The sequence below is a fragment of the Theobroma cacao genome, chromosome 4 (genome assembly GCF_000208745.1).
Source record: "Theobroma cacao cultivar B97-61/B2 chromosome 4, Criollo_cocoa_genome_V2, whole genome shotgun sequence".
In the NCBI taxonomy this organism is placed as follows: domain Eukaryota; kingdom Viridiplantae; phylum Streptophyta; class Magnoliopsida; order Malvales; family Malvaceae; genus Theobroma; species Theobroma cacao.
The window spans coordinates 4,800,787-4,819,022 of NC_030853.1; the positions used below are offsets into that span (position 1 = coordinate 4,800,787).

The 18,236-nt window shown below is 35.5% G+C and overlaps 1 protein-coding gene across 4 annotated transcripts; it reads right to left on the minus strand.

Annotated features, from left to right (window-relative positions):
* Positions 2,834–17,853, minus strand: LOC18601244 (SUPPRESSOR OF ABI3-5). 4 transcript variants are annotated; one of them, XM_018119577.1, is made up of 16 exons: positions 17,605–17,853; positions 17,280–17,507; positions 17,049–17,089; positions 16,017–16,767; positions 15,856–15,927; positions 15,670–15,762; positions 15,511–15,590; positions 14,618–14,771; positions 14,088–14,175; positions 13,907–13,998; positions 13,758–13,826; positions 10,823–11,002; positions 6,749–6,941; positions 4,363–5,331; positions 3,980–4,164; positions 2,834–3,240 (listed from the first exon to the last, which is right to left on the minus strand). In XM_018119577.1, exons 2-16 carry the CDS (start codon positions 17,481–17,483, stop codon positions 3,061–3,063), a joined length of 3,351 nt encoding a protein of 1,116 aa, XP_017975066.1. In that variant the 5' UTR covers positions 17,484–17,507; positions 17,605–17,853; the 3' UTR covers positions 2,834–3,060. The 4 variants fall into 4 exon arrangements, with proteins under 4 accessions (XP_017975066.1, XP_017975068.1, XP_017975067.1 ...); XM_018119579.1 differs by having other exon boundaries at positions 17,280–17,369; positions 17,605–17,852; XM_018119578.1 differs by having other exon boundaries at positions 14,618–14,768; positions 17,280–17,853.

Consider the following 18,236-nt stretch of genomic DNA (forward strand, 5'->3'; position numbering starts at 1 on the left):
AAGACGCTTCCGCACAAAACGATGAATGTTTAATGATATTTAAGATAAGAGTCTTGCTTGGGCTTAGTGGGTTATGCTCTTCCAGGTCGATGCGCCGATCACGATGCCTCAAGGAAATGAGGATGCGGCATTCGTCTAAGCCCTTGCACCGGTCATCATCCTCTAAAAACGAGATGTAACACTTTTCATATTCACACGCGAGCACAAATGACAAAATCAGAGTTAGGCATCACGTGGCTTTTATGACATTTTAGCTAAAACTCATTTTGAAGAGTCAAAAATAGTTAAAGCGCTTGTTCCCCATGCACAGACTATTAGCAAAATACATATACTTATATCAGAGTACATTTGAAACACATTTAAAAGTATCACTCAAAATCATGCTTTCAAAGAAGTCATTTGGCAAATAGAAATTAAATGCAAAATCAGACCAAATATTCTTACACTTTAACAAAGTAATTTCAAAACTACGAATCTACTCTCAATGGAAAGAGGCACTTTCTCTTTAGCCTTCATTCCACCAAATTCTTTGCTCAACTTAGTATCCTTGAGCTTCAACAACACCTATTACAACCAAAATTTCTGTAAATTCAACAATTCCTCTTGAGTTCCATAATTCAAAACTAGCTGAGTATATTTGGTTTTTTAGCCTAGTTTCTCTCTATTTTTCTTCTTTTTCTTCATAAAATTTAATACTTAAGCATGTGAGGTTTTTCTCCTCTCTTCTAACCTCTAAAATTTGCTGAAGAAGTCTTTTTTATACTTGAAAATTTTTGTAAACATTGGAGAACAAAAGGTGCAAAAAAATTCGTTACTTCCATCCAAAATGTGCCAACGGCTAGTTTCTAGGAGCGGGGGATCAATCCCTAGCTGCAGATTTCAAATTTCATGAAGAGGGGATCAATCCCTTCAAAAAGGAGGGAGGATCGATCCCCAATAGACAGCGGGACCAAACTTTAATTTTGCTTCTTTTTAAACCCAAATTAATGCATAATATTTAAGACATTTCAAAGGCAAATGTATGGGTGTTTTTAACTTGAAGAATTTAAGATTAAAACTCATGCAAACATATTCAAAACTCATTCAAGTAATTTTCATTATGATTTTTGTCATTTCAAAACTATAATCACTTTAAAACTAATAAAGTTAATATTATAATTTTACATTAAACAAATCCGAAGGGTGATTTTACTTAGGGGAAAAGTTTTAATGTTTCGGTTAACTAATGATTGCTTGGCTTTTCCCTTACAAGATTGCATTGCTTTTCCCCAACAAAATCTAGCCCAAGATGATGAGAACTTACTTTAGGTGGTTGAAAAAAACTTCAATAAATGCTAGAGAAAAGAGAAACATGAGATTGTCGGGCCAAACATAAGATTGTTGAATTTGGATTTAAGATAAGGATTTTGCTTCAACATCGCCAAAACTCTTTGGGGTTATTAGAGAAAATCCTATGATTACCAAAAAAAAAAACTTCACTTCAAGGTTGTCAAATAAAAAATGTTGGTTTACCAGGAAAGGCCCTAGGTTCCTAGGTAAATGTCAAGGAAAAGTTTCATGTGGGTACCTAAATGTCAAGGATCACACATCCTAACTCACGCTCAACTTGCCTCCAAACGCTTTTGTCATTCATTACTTAATATGGGGATGAAATCCACAAGATCAAGTAATTCTTCAAGATTTAAAAAAAAAAACGAAAAAAAAAATTCGATGCTCAAAGTTTAGAAATGATGTGACCTATTATGCACATAGAGATGACATGTTACAACTTGTATTTTCAAATAACAAGTAATTAATCCTCAAAGATTTTCCTTTTTTTTTTCTCTTTTTTTCCTCAAAAACAATGAACTTGAAGATCTGATCAATGATAGGATCCAGATGTAATAAGCTATGGTAGTGCACACATCATTAAACCTCAAAATTTGATGAATGATCGGTTTAAGAAATAATGGCTTAAATGTATTGGCCCAATGGGTTTTGCAAATTGATGATAATGTGCGTAGCTGAAAGATAATGCCATGCAGGTATGAAAAGGAGCCTTTTATCCTTGAAATCACTAGCTTATGATTTGCATCCTTTAATCTCCCAAATTCTAAATGCACTTTATCATAAGGCTCAAAGAACTTACGCAAGGGGAAATGTGTTTTAAAAAATGATTGAAGAAACATGACCTCATCCCGTTTCAACATTGATTGCTTAATCTTACTGACCTTAATTCAGACTAAAAGATGCAAAATTTTTCGGAGATTTCATGCAAGCATCCCACAAATTTTGACTTTTACTCAATGTTCAACGATCACCATGAGACCCCCATATCTAATTATTGTTCCAATTTGCAGTTATGCAAACTCAGCATATTCTCTCGTCATAGAAATCAACAGATTTCTTCAAAGAATAATCTTTAGTATACGACTAATAGTAATCATTTAAAGGGTTATCTCGTCAAGTTTTTCATGACATCAACTGTCAAACATCATACAAACATCATCTGACCATCAGGAATATATTACTTGTACAACCAACTAATAACATCTGCCATAGTACTCTTTGCTCAAAACTTTCTAACCACTACGCAGGCTTAGCGAGTCTGTCATAATATCAACATTTGATCTAGCAGACACTTGACACTCGCACATTCATTCAATGTTCATACATATATTATGGTATTATTCTGACATATATCCAAATCTCAATTTGTGTAGTAAGGAAGCTTAGTGCTATCCTTGCTGCTTTGGGCAAAGCAACTGGAAAGCTTGACAAGTGGTTTAACAATAAAAGAAGGATCGGACCTTAGAAGTTCAGACTTTTAATCGGAGCATTTAGGCGCAAATAGATAAATAAAGACCTTAACAATCTCCAGGTTGATTAAATGTCTTTCAAAACAACTCCACTCTTTCAGACAAAATTGAAAGCTATGAATCTAAATTTCCTTCCAAATTGCTAGACTGTAACAGTTTTAAACAACCTCAAGATTCATTAATGATCTAAATATGTTTATAAACAAAGACAATTTCCACTTCTTTTTAGCTTTTGATTTTTGATCACCGCATATCTGTCTACCTATGACATCTCACGGAACCTAGCAAGTGCTTTCTTATGAATGACGGTTTTATAACTATCGCCGGCTTGCACCTCAAGGCTTGGGTCCAACTTCTTCAGCTGACTTCCAAGTCCTGCTCTACTATCCATGGCCTGTGCTTGAACTGGTTCTGTCATTCCACTTCCATCCTTCCCCAATCCCTATTTACCACATCAAATGCACAAAAACAAGAAAAAACAATCCCCCAGATTTAAAATTGTTAGAAATTTCTGCTTCAAAGATGCAAAATGGCAACTGATGTACCAATTAATTTCATCTCTCAAATTTACCTACAATTAAGAAAATGTAAGAAGATATTTTCTGAAGAGAGAAAACAAGTAAATTTACAATTATGAAAGAGCATTGATGCTAAAAATATTTGAAAAGTACTTTATTAGACAGTGTAATTGGTACTGACTCTAGAGCGTTACAAATGTTCATTATAATCAGAACAAAAGCATAGCTGCACTTGCTACCAAAATGTTAGCAAAAGACGATAAACCATGCATTACATTCTATCTGTATGCTTATCACCTTTAAGTTAACATTAGAATGCAGAGGCTTTAACTGATTTTGCTTGGGAATCAAGAATAAGTCTTAAATAGGGTATGTGCCCGACAAAGGCATGTTCATTGTTTTTCAAGTTTTTCCATATATTTGGAGGGTCAGAAAGCCATATTGATATCCATCAAATGTCTTAAAAGTGGTACTTGGGAAAAAGAAGTGGAGGCAACATAGCTTTGAACAACACCACATAACAGGGCCATTTGAAAGTCAGAATTATTCATTTTTTTAACAAAAGAGAGGAGACAGAAAAAAGCTAGAGGGTTCTATGAAGCAATTCGATAGCACTTGAAAAATAGAAATTAACAGCTAAAAAGTACAGGAGAGAAATGATACCAATCCTTCATGCCAACCCATATTGCGGAGCATTCGGTTGCCCACATTGTTTTCATCAATTGCTTTCTCTGCCGTGATCACCTCAAAACTCTGAACATCATCTGATATTACCCCACGTCCACCACCAACACCAGGTGGGAAAGGCATTGGATCTGAGGAGAATTTTTTGGATGCCAAATCTCGATCTTGAAAGTACACAAATGCAGAATTGATCACAAATTAATGATAAGTATGAAGATAAAACAATGGACCCATCAAGTTACACAACCAAAGGCCTTTAAACAACCAATATTTAAAATAATCTGATGGCTAATTTTGGAGATAATTCTGAAGGTATCAAGCACAATGATTGGCATAATATGAACACTGTTAAACAAGCTTACTTGAATTCCAGAAATCATGGTCAGGCAGATCATCCCCGGTGGAAGATGAACCATACAAGTTTCTCCTCTCAGCCGCACGATCCCTATAAGCGCTATGAGACTGCTCCTTGTTGATTGAAGAAGGCACTGGTGTTTCAGAAAACCTTCTTTTACCACTCCCAGTTACAGTAGGAGTATAAGAACCCAATGCAGATGCATCCGTCCTAAAGGGAGTCATGACGGTAGGTATATCTGAATTTGTTGATGAGAAAGAACCTTCACCACTTGCAGCAGCAGCTGAAGAGGTGGAAACTCCAGCAGATGATCCAGAGTATGGAGTATCAGACTTCACCAGGCCCCTAGCAGAGCCTCTTATTACACCCATTAAAGTTCCCCCTGAGCTGTTACTTACAGGCCTTGGCTTGACAGGAGAGTCCAAACCCCCAGTAAATGCAGCTTGGGCAGCTGTGTTGACTCCTAAACTTGATGTATTACTCTCCTTCAGGCCCATCACATCAAATTTAACCTTGCTCTTTGCTTGTTGTCCAGCTGACAGAGGTCTATCCTCAGCTGAAGCAGACAAGTGACTGTCATCAAGAGCCAAACGGGTTGCCTGACCTTCGTAACTCCTCTGTTTCCACATTGTCAGCACGTTATTCATTTTCTTCTTATTAGCCAGTATACTACTTTTTGAAGCAAGTTTTATCTCTTTTGATTTCTCCTTCTCCTTCTCTTTCTTCTCTGCAGCTAGTGCTGCTGTTGCAGCAGCTTGGACCGCATCAGGTAATGAGGCTGCCTTCTCAACTGACATGACAGTAGCAGCCGGTGCAGATATTACTGCTTTCCTGTTAATGGAACCATCAGCACCCTTGGAAGGCTCAGATTGTGTACCAGGTGTTCTGTTGTGATTCTGATCACTGCAAGGGATGTACTGCTGAGATTGTTGATCATACGAATACCAAATCCCACTGTTACCATCATAATACAGACCTGCGTGTTGACGCAGCCGAAAACAAAATTAGAAGGCCTAAATTGCAACTCCAGAGTATTATTATATATTGAGCTCCAAAAATTAAAGAACTTTAAAAAGCATTAAGCCATTTGGTTTGCATTGGCATAGAAACATTTCACAATTTTTTTCTCCATACAAGGATTAAGGTTTATTCTGTTACTAGTGTAGAATATACCTGTGGCACATCAATACCTGGGTTAGATAAATGTTCTTTAGAAGCTGGATTGGTCCAATTGTCCTCGGTAGCTATTAGGCCATAGTCCAATAATCTATTAGTTACTTCTGTCATTATTCACAGCACTTAGAACTGCCACAAAGCATCATATCTTATTGTGTCATTCAATCCTTAACCCTACTTCCACTGTTGACCTTTTCATAATCCAAAAACTACATATGTCCTAGCTCCTTTCTCATTAAATCTCACCAAAATGAATTACAAACTCTTATTTGACTGCTCACAGAAATATCTAGCACCCTCCACACATCTTCCAGCAGCTATGTTGTCAACATACACCAATAAAATCAAACCATTTTTCACTCCAAATCTAAATCCTAATTTCTACCAAATATATAAATTTTAGAACAAATTTCCCAACTTAGCCAATGAGCCACAAGGCAAATTTATCTCCTACATGACTATGACAACATGCCTAGCACTCACTTTTGATCATAATATCTCATTCATAAGCACACTCACAAACATGCAAATGTGTCGGTTATAGAGAGAGAGAGAGATAGAGAAAGAGCTAGCTTTGAATGATGTTTATTCACGAAAATAAATCATTTTGCCAACAACGAAGAAACAATTCCAAGTTTTGTTCAGAATTTACCATCTATCCATTCAAGGTAAGGATTGAAGCTATGACTCAACCTAACCACACCCCACCAATGACCAACTTGAGTAAGGAACCATGCACAATGAAAAACTTTTGTAGCAAGAAAGCATTTGCAAGCGTTAAACAAATCTCCAATAAATTCAACTACTAATAAATATAACATTTTCATTCTGCTATTAAAAATTTATTTAAGTTCAGTTATAAATTATGCCAAAATTACTAAATAGATTATTTAAAAAAAATATAAATATCCAACCCTATTCCATCCATTCCAAATTGAATATCCACATTTGACTTGGCATAACGACTAAGAAAAACACTTTGGCATAACAACTATAGTTTTTAATGCCAAAAACTAAAAAACATTATTAAAAGTTCATATAGAACATAGAAAAACTAAGAAGTGTAAGTGTTTAAAAAGGAAAGTAGACATAGTTTAGGAACAATCCAAAGAGGAAAGATGGACATTCAATTTGAAAGAGGGAGTAATATTGACTGCTAACGTGCAAAAAAAGAAATACAAAATCATGGAAAGCTTCAATAAAATGCAAAAGTAAACCTGTATTTCCATCGTAATAAAACCCAGAAGCAGCATCGAAGTAATAACCAGAGGCTTCATCCCACACAAATCCAGAATGCAAAGCTGAACCATCTCGTTGAACTGCAACTGAACCAGCAACTTGCTCCTGCCAGCCAGTAGACTGTTTGTCATCCGGATTATATTCCTTTGGTGTCCATCCAACAGCATCATACTGAAAGGATAAATGACAATAAATGAGTCCAAGAAGCATATGGAGCTAAGATGGCAACTAGGATGCAGGAAATATGCAACAGCTTCATGTACCATGCAACTTACATAAAATTATAAAAGCTTAAAAAAGAGGACCTGCATGGATCCATCACTAGGCACACACATAAACTAAAAAAGAACACATTGCTCAACAAACTAATTAAGAAAATCTAAGGGAGTTTGCTTTTTGGCTCTAAGTGTTGATAGTAGGTTCTGTTTAGGGATGAAGAATTCTCTTTTGTATTGCTTCATCCCTTCCATTAGCTACACGATACTAAATTCAATATCAATTGACAAAAGCATAATTGAAAAAAAAACAAAAACAAAAAGAAAGCACCGTATCTGATAACGGCAATATGAACATCAACATCAATCAAACTATGAGAGAACAACTACAGTTGCATTAGAACAAACACATCGGAAACCCTATAAAAATTTGTCCCAAAAGTATTCAGCAAGAACCTGGGTGAGTTTACATGCCAAACTTTTGCAATCTTGCTAAATTGCACACATCATGAACTGAATCAGAATAAATCATCCATAACAAAAAAATTGAAATCCTAACATTTTAAAATACACAACTGATCAACCAGTCATGTTTCAGTGGCCTTCTCACAGTTTCCTTCTTTGCATTTAAAACACTAACAAATAGACCTTTTCCTTATGGCAGCCCAAATATTCATAATTCTTGTATCTCTTACTTTTCCTTTGACTTCTATGCCTCTAAAAAGAAGGGAAGAGCTGCTCACAAAATGATGAAAAGATGTATACAAACTTTGATCAGTACATCTTAGTGATAGAAAGGATGAAATACTACAAAAGCAATAGCATTCTCAACACATTAGGTATTATAAGCATTCTTAATCCAAGGTGCTCCATTATGATACATTCTTTTAAGCTTCCTCGACCATGTGAAATGAGAGAATTATGTCACAAATGAAAAACATATCCAGCCCAGACATTGACCCACCAACCCCAGGTCCATAAGTAAACCTGACAATATCAATTCTTTCCTTAAAAAAATTAAGTCTGATTTTTTAAGACATTGGCACACAAATAACTTCTTTGCTTTAAATGACACCTTACAATGACATGACATTCTACATTTTTCAACTAATTACAGCTTCTTCCTTTTTTTCCTGGTTTACTTTATACTGCTTACTTCTTTTATGACTTTTATCAGATAAGGAGCGTTCTTTTCCCCTTCAGTTCCACAATACTCATTTAGAGCTTCTTTCCATCCTTCCTTTTTATTCCTGGGTTCTTATCATCTACAACTTTCCTGTTTGTAACTGATCCAAAAATCTTCTTTCTTTCTGTCAGTTCCACGCACCAAGCTATATTACCATATTCCAAACATCATGATCAAAACCTCCTAATCCTTTTTTTTTCTTTCATGTTATCCCCCCTTTAGATCAAAGATCAATAGATCTAGAATTACATAGGTTTGATACTTTGATAGTGGACCCACTCCTTTTATCTTCTTTTATATTCTCTTAAGATAACAAGGTAATTGATACATTTGAGTATTAAGAATATTTTAGTAGATGTGGAGACCATGATGATTTTGTTTTTTGTTCTGCTTGTCTTCTGTTTCTTATTTTTAAATTAACAGTTAACCAGGCAAGTTAAAACCAGGGTTTTGCTCTTACCTTGGTTGACAAGGTTGTCCAGCCTAAAGCCCTTGACAATTCCAGTTCAACCAGCCAATTAAGGCCAGTATTTAAATACTGAGTATTATGAGACAATAAAGTTAGTTTGACAACGCTACTTAATATTATTATCAAATAATTAGCTTTAAACATGGATGAATGAGAACAAACCAAGTACTATATGACTAATCATACCATATGCCCAAGAAGAGTCAGGGATGTTCAAAACAGTGCATATGATCCTGTCTCAATAGTCAAAATTTTGTAGTACTAGTATGAAAGGATGTGCAAACATATTAAATCTACATTTGGTTCTCTAAAGTTCAGAAATCTATGTCACAACAGCTGACTGCTATAATTGCACTGTACATTAGGACATGAGCAACTATAAATGCCTACTGTGTTCAAAGGTCACCAACTTAACCATTCAATCAAATGCAATAAACATCCTCCAAGTATTTCATGCACAATATCTCATCTATACAGATTTTACCATCCAGCAAGCTCACAGACAGGACATGGGATATTTCACAATGCAGGATAACCTAACTGGCATAGGAGATTGGAGTAATCTGTCTGCACTGTGTAGTGAGTTAGGCTAGAACAAATTATGTTTTTTTTTAGGCTAGAACAAATTATGTTTTTTTTGCAGAGTAATTGAAGGAAAAAGAAAACAAAAAAGATAAGTGGGGTGGACATGAGAAGTAGAGATACAATTGTGTAAAAGTGGCTGGCAGCAAGCAGACAGATTGCAGGAGTTATCTAACAGCAAGAATTAAGTTAGAGTAATGAAAATAACCTGTTAGCAGAAGAGAAGAAACACAGCAAAACGAAGAGGATAACCCCAAAAATATTATTGATGAGGATCCAATAAGCCTTTAAAATAAATAAAAGGAGGAAACCAGTTCTTATTTGGCATGAGAATTGAGGAAGACTTAACTTGGGACTTGACTAGGCCGGTAAATATTTCTTACCATAATAATTGTGTATTATTGAGTGGGTGGGAAGTGTTCAGATGCACTTTTGACAAGTAACTATTTGGGATTACCACACCCTTAAGAATATTTAAGGATGAAGAATTCTCTTTTGTATTGCTTCATCATTAAGTATGCTTAATGATGGAGTCTAACTAGCACCACCTTAGTTATAGCTGATTAAAAACTAGCCTCTTTACGACCTATATAAAGGGGTGTAATCCTTCTTTTGGAGTTAGTTTTGAGAAGATATATTCAGCCATATTATTGTGAATTATGATGAGATCCAACACTAATTGAGGTGTGACACCACAGAAGTTTCTAATTGCTCTCAAAGTGTTTCTTCTGTTATTGCTCTTTTCATTTAAATTACTAGTTTGTTTCATCAATTATAACATCAAAGTGAAGAAAAGGAGGAAATAGTTTTACAACCATGCATTCAAAATCTTTGCCAGAACGCATTTATTGGAGAGCTCTGCTAGAATAGGCAGATTCATTAATAAGTCATATTAACTTAACCAGACTGAATACTGATAGACTCTGCTAGGATTTTCTAGGATAGGTAGACTGAATTCCAATAAACTAAAACCACATAAAAGTCATATTAGCTTAACTACCAACAATATAAGTCCTGATAGACCACAAGCAATATCCATTTTAGAAACAATAATTGACAAAATTACCCAGCCTACTATTCCAGCTAAATCTATTCTGTTTTTTCAGTTAATAATCTCCAATCGTTTGTAGTTAATATAACTCACTTTTTTTCTTTTTAGCTTTTCAATCAAAAAGATATAGGAGGGAGACCATGGATCTTTGGGAGTACATAAAGGAGATTCAAAGTTAATATAAAATTATCACTTACTAGCGAAGCACTTTCACATTGCTAAAGAAAATTAATGCTGTTTCAGGCTCCTAGTCTACTTTGCTGAAATCCGCCGAATTACCCAAGTTTCTCAAAGCATTAACTTTACAGTATGATTTTGGAAAGGACAAAAGAATATATAAAGCATCATACTAAAAATATAACACATGATATGCAGTTTCTAAACACAACATCAAAAATAGAGGTTTCTTGGAGTACCAGGTGAGCAAATGCCGCTGCAAGAACATAAATTGTAGTTCCCGAAACAGCAAAAATATATTTAATCTTTATTGCAGCAAATACTTTTTCTCAATGGTCTGACATCATTCAAAATAACAATATCTTCAATTACCTGTTGAGAAAATGCTGCTGCCTCAATAGCAGCAGCTGCAAGACTGCTCGACTGTGAAGGTCCCAAAGTCCCTGATCCTGGCCCAAGAATACTCTTTGCATATGCTACCCTTAAGATTTGTCCATTCTTCTCAAGGGTTGTTCCATTTGTAGCTTCAAGAGCTTTGGTGGCATCATCTACCTACATGACAGCATACATAGCTCATGTTTTACAAATAATTTTACCCGACACAGAAGGTACGCCATTTTTTTTCTTTCTTTTTTTTTTAACCTCTCTCCTGGCAATTAATTCTCATGATACCAAAATAAAATCTTAAAAAGAGACAAAATAACAACAGCAGAAAACATATAAGAGTATAGCTTTAACATAGCCCGTAAGGGAGTACAGAGTTCTAAGATGAGCATCCTATAGTGGCAGCAGACCCCACAATGTGGTCAGTAATGTGTCAGATTATGCTACTGTGCTTTATTTGAGACCATATCTTAAGTTAAAAGTAGCATCCATTATATAAAATAATGGAGAAGAAAAATCAGTTAAAGCAATTTAAGGCTCCAGATATTTTCCTTTTTATCACCTGCAGAGAAGCTGCACTGTTCACTTGCACAAGAAAACATAGTTTGTGGCATTCTTCATACGTAAGATGGCAGGAGAAGTAAAATAATATATAAAATATTTATAAAAGCACAAATTTTAGTAAAACTTTTGTTTGACGAAAATATAAATATTCTACTCAGTATTAGCTTAAACTATCTAAGTTCTAATCCAATTCAGATAGATATTAATGCTAATAAGAGTTTAAAACAAAGTTGTAGTCTTAAAGTTTCAACTTCTTAATTGTGATTGTTATAACTAGTGCTACAATGAGTTTTATCATATACTTGTACTTTTGTGTTTCCATTTAGCTATTCAATGTTTCAGCCTTTTGGTGCAGGCTATATATTTTTGAAGTGAATAAAATTGACAGTGTTTGTGAAATTCTAGACTAATGGAAACTGATGATACGACACAATTAGCTTCTATATGTGAGTATTTTCATTTTTCACATGTTTATGTCATGCGACAGCCCACAATATAACAAAAGCGTGTTGTGAGTTAAATGATGAAACTCTGGCAACAACCACTGCCAAGGGAGCTTCAACTTGATAGTATTTTAATAAAAAAAAGCATATTTTATTTCTAATATTAAATCTATAAATTGGTTTAAGATTTCAAGCTTTTACCTAATTACCATTTTTCATTCATTTATTTTTCCTCCAAAGGCAATTTTTTTGGTCAAAAAGTTTTAATCAAAATAAACAAACCCAGATAGAATAAAAACAAAATAAATAAAGGTCAAATAGTTAGACTTTTGGGTTTCTTTTTTGTACAAGTGACATTAGACTACACAAAGGACGCACCCCCTCTCATCCCATAAATCCCACCTCATCCATCAGGATTCGAACTCGAGACCAAAATGGAGTCTTAAGTTCTAACCATTGGGTGTCTGCATGAAACATAGTTAGACTTTTGTTAATAGTGACTTTGTGGAATTTATTATTTGCATTGTTACCAAATGTGGATTACCATGATTTGCACCAAAAGCATGATTTAACGTAACAACTTTGATGTTTTATGGCCACAAAAATCGATGCCAACAGAAAAAGGGAATTGAAAAGGGGTGGGGTGGGGAAAATGAAGGACTTAAGCAAGGAAATATGTGTCCAGAGACAATAACCCATCTAAATTAGCCAATGAATCCTTTTTCTTCATAACTATGTAAAGCGATTGATTTTAAAAAACTATAAAAACTCAATAGAATTGAGGCCATTGGGTCTTGATGTTTATAATGGAAGATAACTTTTTCCTATTGTTAATTTCATATAGTTTTTAATATTAATTTTAAGACTTTTGAATTTTTAATCATTGAAAATCTATATGTTGTTATATGAATTTTTTTACTACTTTCTAGACATAGTTAGAATTGAAATAAAGATCGATCAAATGAAAATACTAAAAACACTAAAAATTTGAAGAGCATAAGAGAGATCCAAGCTTCAAACATTAATTAAACACATGAAATTTTATTAAAGTAAAACCAAAATACATATACAAGTAAAGTTTTCATTATTCCAACCATCAATAGTATAGCAAGAGGGCTAAAACTGATTAGAGCTTCAACGATTCACATGCAATGCACGTTACCAGAATAATAGTTTTAAAAGATAGCAGTATTTTTTCGCTTAACAGAATTGCCTCTGCTATTATTTATGATATTTATTGTGAACTAAACATAAATGTATAAAGACCTAATATGTTAACTATTATAGGGTGTCCATGGACCAAACTGGGCCAAGACGGGCCCGGCTGACACCACTAAAACCTATATCGGAGCTTGGCCTGAACCACTCATTTTTTTTAATTATATTTATTATTGAAATATTAGAAAATATTTTTATCTTAATATTTTAATAATATGTTTCAGAACTAAAATTAAAAAATTAATCATATATTAATATAATAACATCCCAAGCCTAAAAAATATGCCCAGGGCCAGCCAGATTGGGTGATTAGCCTGACCTGTGGACACCTCTAATTTTTATTTCCAAAAAAAAAAAAAAGGAAAGAGCTCTTCCAATAGTTATACCAATGTTTTGTACACATGTGCACAACAGCAATGATAAATTTTAAATTTTAGCGACAAATTTGATATTTATTTGCACTAGAGAGGAGCACCACACTAAAAAGGAAATTGGGAATAGGCATCCTCAAACTTCCTATTCGACACTTGCTTTATGTGAATTAGAGCAAGACCAGATAATTATTAGAGCCAATGCATATAATCATATTAATTACAAGAGTCCACTTTATTTAGAACCCATTCATATTTTACATGTTTTGCACTTTCATTTAAAATATCAAGAGAGCAGCTCAATTGTCATTAAGAAGAAAGACATACCGAATGGAAATGTACAAAAGCAAATCCCCTAGAAACATGGGTGAACTTGTCTCTAACAAGGCGAAGATCCTGCAAATTGAGTGCATAAGATTTTGCAGACGCTAGAAAAGAGTCTATTTTCAAAAGAGTGTCATGATAAAATCGTATACCTTAATTGGAGCATGTTTAGAAAACTCATATCGAAGCATTTCCTCATCAGCATTTTCATCCAACCCACGAATAACCAATACATGAGTAGGACCTAATTACACATCAACTTCATAAATTGTGACAAGTACACAAACATGATACAAGCCTGCTTAAAATACAGCTCTAACAGCTGATACCAACCTGATTCAGATCCTTTCTTTCCTAGCGATGTTGAATTTGATAAAGATATGTCAGCTAGTGGAGCATCATCAGCACGTGGCTCATTACACTGCATAGAAGGTCAGGAGAAAGGGCACATCAAATTTGTATCAACTTGGCAAAATCTGTAGACATAACTATTAGCAAAACTGTAGATTGACACTAAACCTAATACACCTCCAGTAAAAGAACTAGATAAAAAATAATAGGATTCAGAAGCCAAACTTGAGTTCATAATCATATCAAATTTTCAACACCCAAAATAAAGTGCATTGCAATTTTGACGTCCACTATCCATGTACATGATACATCCCTAGCCTAGCTCCTAGCATCACTTGCTGGTAGGTCTTCATCCAATGGCACATGAAGCTTACCAACCATAATTACCTACTTTTAGGCCTAGTGATATGAGATAGCAGGAAGGTAATCTACAGATATATCACTGAAAGAACACTTTATACAGTTCATATTTATAACAACAAAACCATAAAGAGTGGGAAGGAAATACTGACCTGAAAGCATGAAGTTCGTCGTGCAAAATTGACACATCCACAAATCGTGCACATCCAATCAGAAGGTACTGTGATGCTTTTATGATTTGAATGACCCGATTTCACAGCATTATCTTGACCAAAAGGTCCACCAGTGCCCCCAGTTGGCTTACTACTGCAACAGAACAGATTTCAACATGATAAATAGTTTTGTAAGCAAACACATTACAGGAAAACCAAATATGCTACATACAATGGAGGACTGTCTTCTTTTCCTTAGTCATCAGAAATTCACAATAAAAACAGAATTAGAAGGCGAGAATGTTTCATTAAATTTAAGATCTATTACCGATTTCAACCATATTAATTTCTCAAGGCATGGAGAAACATAAATGATCCAAGTTTAAAAAAATATGTATATGATATACTTCACACATTTAAGGTATACCAAAGGCTAAAATAGAAGTAATTTAAGATTTCCATTGAATGGAACCTCATAATATATGATACCAAAAGTGAGAGCTTGGTTTTATGTTTAAACCAGTTCTCTATTTCAATTTCTATTTTAAGATTTACAGTTAAGCAGAAGCATTCCTGCAATTAAATAAAAGAGGCAGTATTTGACAAATGTGTGAGGTTCTTGAGTTCCCTGTTTGCTGCTTTGCAGATACCTTGCATTATCCATCAGCAGTCTTTACTTTTCAGCAACTCTTTTGCTCTCAAATTCAAATCAATCAAAACTCTGTTTCATTAAAACCCTTACAACCTGTTTTCTACTATCAAACCAAGAGAGGAATAGTAAAAAGTACAACTAAAAAACTTTTCCCTAAAACCTAGTATCACAGAGCAAAACAAGAAGATTTAAAGACTGTCACTTGAACAACTACAATTATGATTGTAGGAAGACAATTTACCTGTACTCAAAGAAAAGCTTCCTACCATCCACAACAAGACCATCGTCACCAATCCTGTCCATCATTGTGCGTGCTGCCCCCTGTTCAGAAGCAATTTCTGTCATATGACATTCAAAAAACAAAAAAGCAAGGCATTGACTAGTTAGATGGGATAGGTACCACAGAAGGAAAATCGATAAACGCAAATCCACGAGAAATGCCAGAATGTCGCTCCTTAATTACACGGACATGACGAAGTGGCCCCCATTCAGCCTGACGGCCACATAAAAATGGAGAAATGTTATCTAAGTTATATTTAGTGACAGAAGAAAGTACTCAATACAAAAACAAAGAACAAAATATTACAAGAATCTGGTATAGATCTTCTTCTGTTGTTTTCTGTGAGAGACCCTTTACAACAATAGTTGCAGATGGTGCCTGCGAGAAAGCAGAATCTTTACCCAATCGCACAGCTTAAAACAAAATGCAGTAGCAGAAGTATTAGGAACATGGAAAATGAAGCCCACCACAGAATAATGCCCCCGCTGATATTTCTCTTCACGGTCCCTTCGCTTCTCAGTTTTCTCATTTCGACCATCATCATAGCTGTCCTCTCTATGGCTTCGCCCATGGTTTCGACTTCGAGGTGACCGTGATCTGGGACGACCATCACGTCCGTGGGATCGCGAGCGAGACCTTTCATGCCTTTTATGTGGACTTTGATCTCTCTCTCTACTCAAGCGATCTCGATCACGAGATTCACGCCTCCTCCAATTGCCATCTCTCCGACTGCCACTTTCATAATCAGAATCATAACTATGTCGACCATATTCATAATCCCTCTCACGGCTGTCCTCCCTGCTCTGATGGGAAACACGGGGCCTATAGTCATAATCATCATATGAGTAGTCATCCCGTTCTCGTCCCCCACACCTAGAGGGCCTGTCAAATTCATGGTCACGAAAGTTGTCAACACCACGATAGCCATCCCGAAACTTATCAAAATCTTGAAATGAAGTGATCTCATGATCACGAAATGTATCCATGTCACTATATGAATCAACATAAGGCTTCTGATGATGTCTAGAATCCCTATCATGGGGATATTCTTCCTCATAACTTCTCCTCCTTGATTGAGACCAGATAGCGGCAGCTGCAGATGGAGTGGAGTGATTATCCCTCTCCAAAAACTCTCGATGGTAAGCACTTCTTGGATAGACATTATCCCTTGAGTATCTTTCATCTAGAAATCTCCTCTCATCATATGAACCACCAACCCTGCCATGGTAAGGAAAAGAGTGGAAGAGAAAAGATAAAATGTGATATTATGAATCCAAATGTTGGTGCAAATAAGTATTTCAATAGAAAATCTAATCAAAAAAATAGGCATGAAAGCCCTAAAACAAAAGGCCAAATGTCTCATCAGCAAATAATTTGTGAACAATGTACCTGTGTCATGAAGCACAAAAATGAATAGGGCAGAATTTCTAACTAGTAATGTTTTACCCATGTGAACTAAATAACCGTGCAGACGATGATAAGCAGCAGTCAGCACTCACCGGAAATTGGGCTCATGGACACCGGAATACCCCTCAAGAGCCTGTGGATTCAAGAGATAAGCTATGTCAGCAAGAAATATCAATTAGGCAAATCCAGAGTCCATATCCTCACTGCCCCACGGCTTTCTTTCATTTTTGTATAAGGGATGAGAGAATGACAAGATCCGAAAATATTTCCGGTATTATGACCCCATATAGGTGATTGATTATAAAGGAGGAAACCGCAATTACGCTGTTATTATCCCATCCTTGCTGGAGAGGGTAGCGAGCAGGATCCATATCGATATTCTCCCTGGTTGGGGCGAAGAATTGTTTAATTTCCTGTAATATAATGCAGAAGAAACAGAGACGGTTATGCCATTTATGAACCAAGGAAGCAGAATTCCCACGACTTTGGGCTTGGCCTTGGCCTCGGCCTCGAAATCCCCTTTCCATCTTCCAGAGTGATAGAGCTAAGAGCTAAGAAATCACGGAAAGAAATCAAACAAGAAAGCTACTATCCTAATCGATGTTGTCCATTGACAAAGGCCACAATCTGCATTTCATTGTTTATTACCTGGCAGGAATTGGGTTGGGTTGAATCAAATCAAGCCAGCATCAGCATCTCCTGTTAATTGCCCCTCCGACGATTCTACAATCCGCTTTCCTCTCTACCGCAAAATCTTTTCAGAGACTTTATCAGTAAGTATTACTATTTCTATCTTTATTGTTGTTATTATCAAAAACCAAAAAGTAAGAACATATGGGGGAGGAAAGACAGCTTCGAGCTAAACTACCCACACCACCGAATCAAAATACCGAACCAGGCCTGGGTTGGCACAAACAATTTCTAAAAACCCTAGAATCTATTGTAAATTACCTAAAAGCCCTCATTGACGCCAAAAACTAAATAAAGCTAGCAAATCTGTAATCTATTTATTAACATAACAGTCCATACATAAAAGAAGGCTTTTTTTGGGGCCTTTGGGAGACCCATATGGCACCGCAAGGCCTCTCTTGGCTTTTTTTATTTTTCACTTTTGGTCAAAACACACCGTTTTAGCTCTTGATTTTGAACAAAAAAAAAATAGAAGGGGAGGAAAGAAGGATGAGAGGGAAGAAAGATGAAAGAGGGAGGAAGGAAGTGGAGGAAGCTTCGGTCAGTTTGAGGCTATTTCTGGCTCTACAAAGGCTACATCTGTCTTTGAT

What these genes read in the sequence shown, in the direction of transcription:
- LOC18601244 (XM_018119577.1), bottom strand. Translation starts at nt 17,483, where the DNA reads ATGGAAAGGGGATTTCGAGGCCGAGGCCAAGGCCAAGCCCAAAGTCGT. An exon ending in AAAGAAAGGATCTGAATCAG is followed by an intron (nt 13,999 to 14,087) that starts GTTGGTATCAGC and finishes ATGTGTAATTAG; the next exon opens with GTCCTACTCATGTATTGGTT. An exon ending in CTAAACATGCTCCAATTAAG is followed by an intron (nt 13,827 to 13,906) that starts GTATACGATTTT and finishes CTCAATTTGCAG; the next exon opens with GATCTTCGCCTTGTTAGAGA.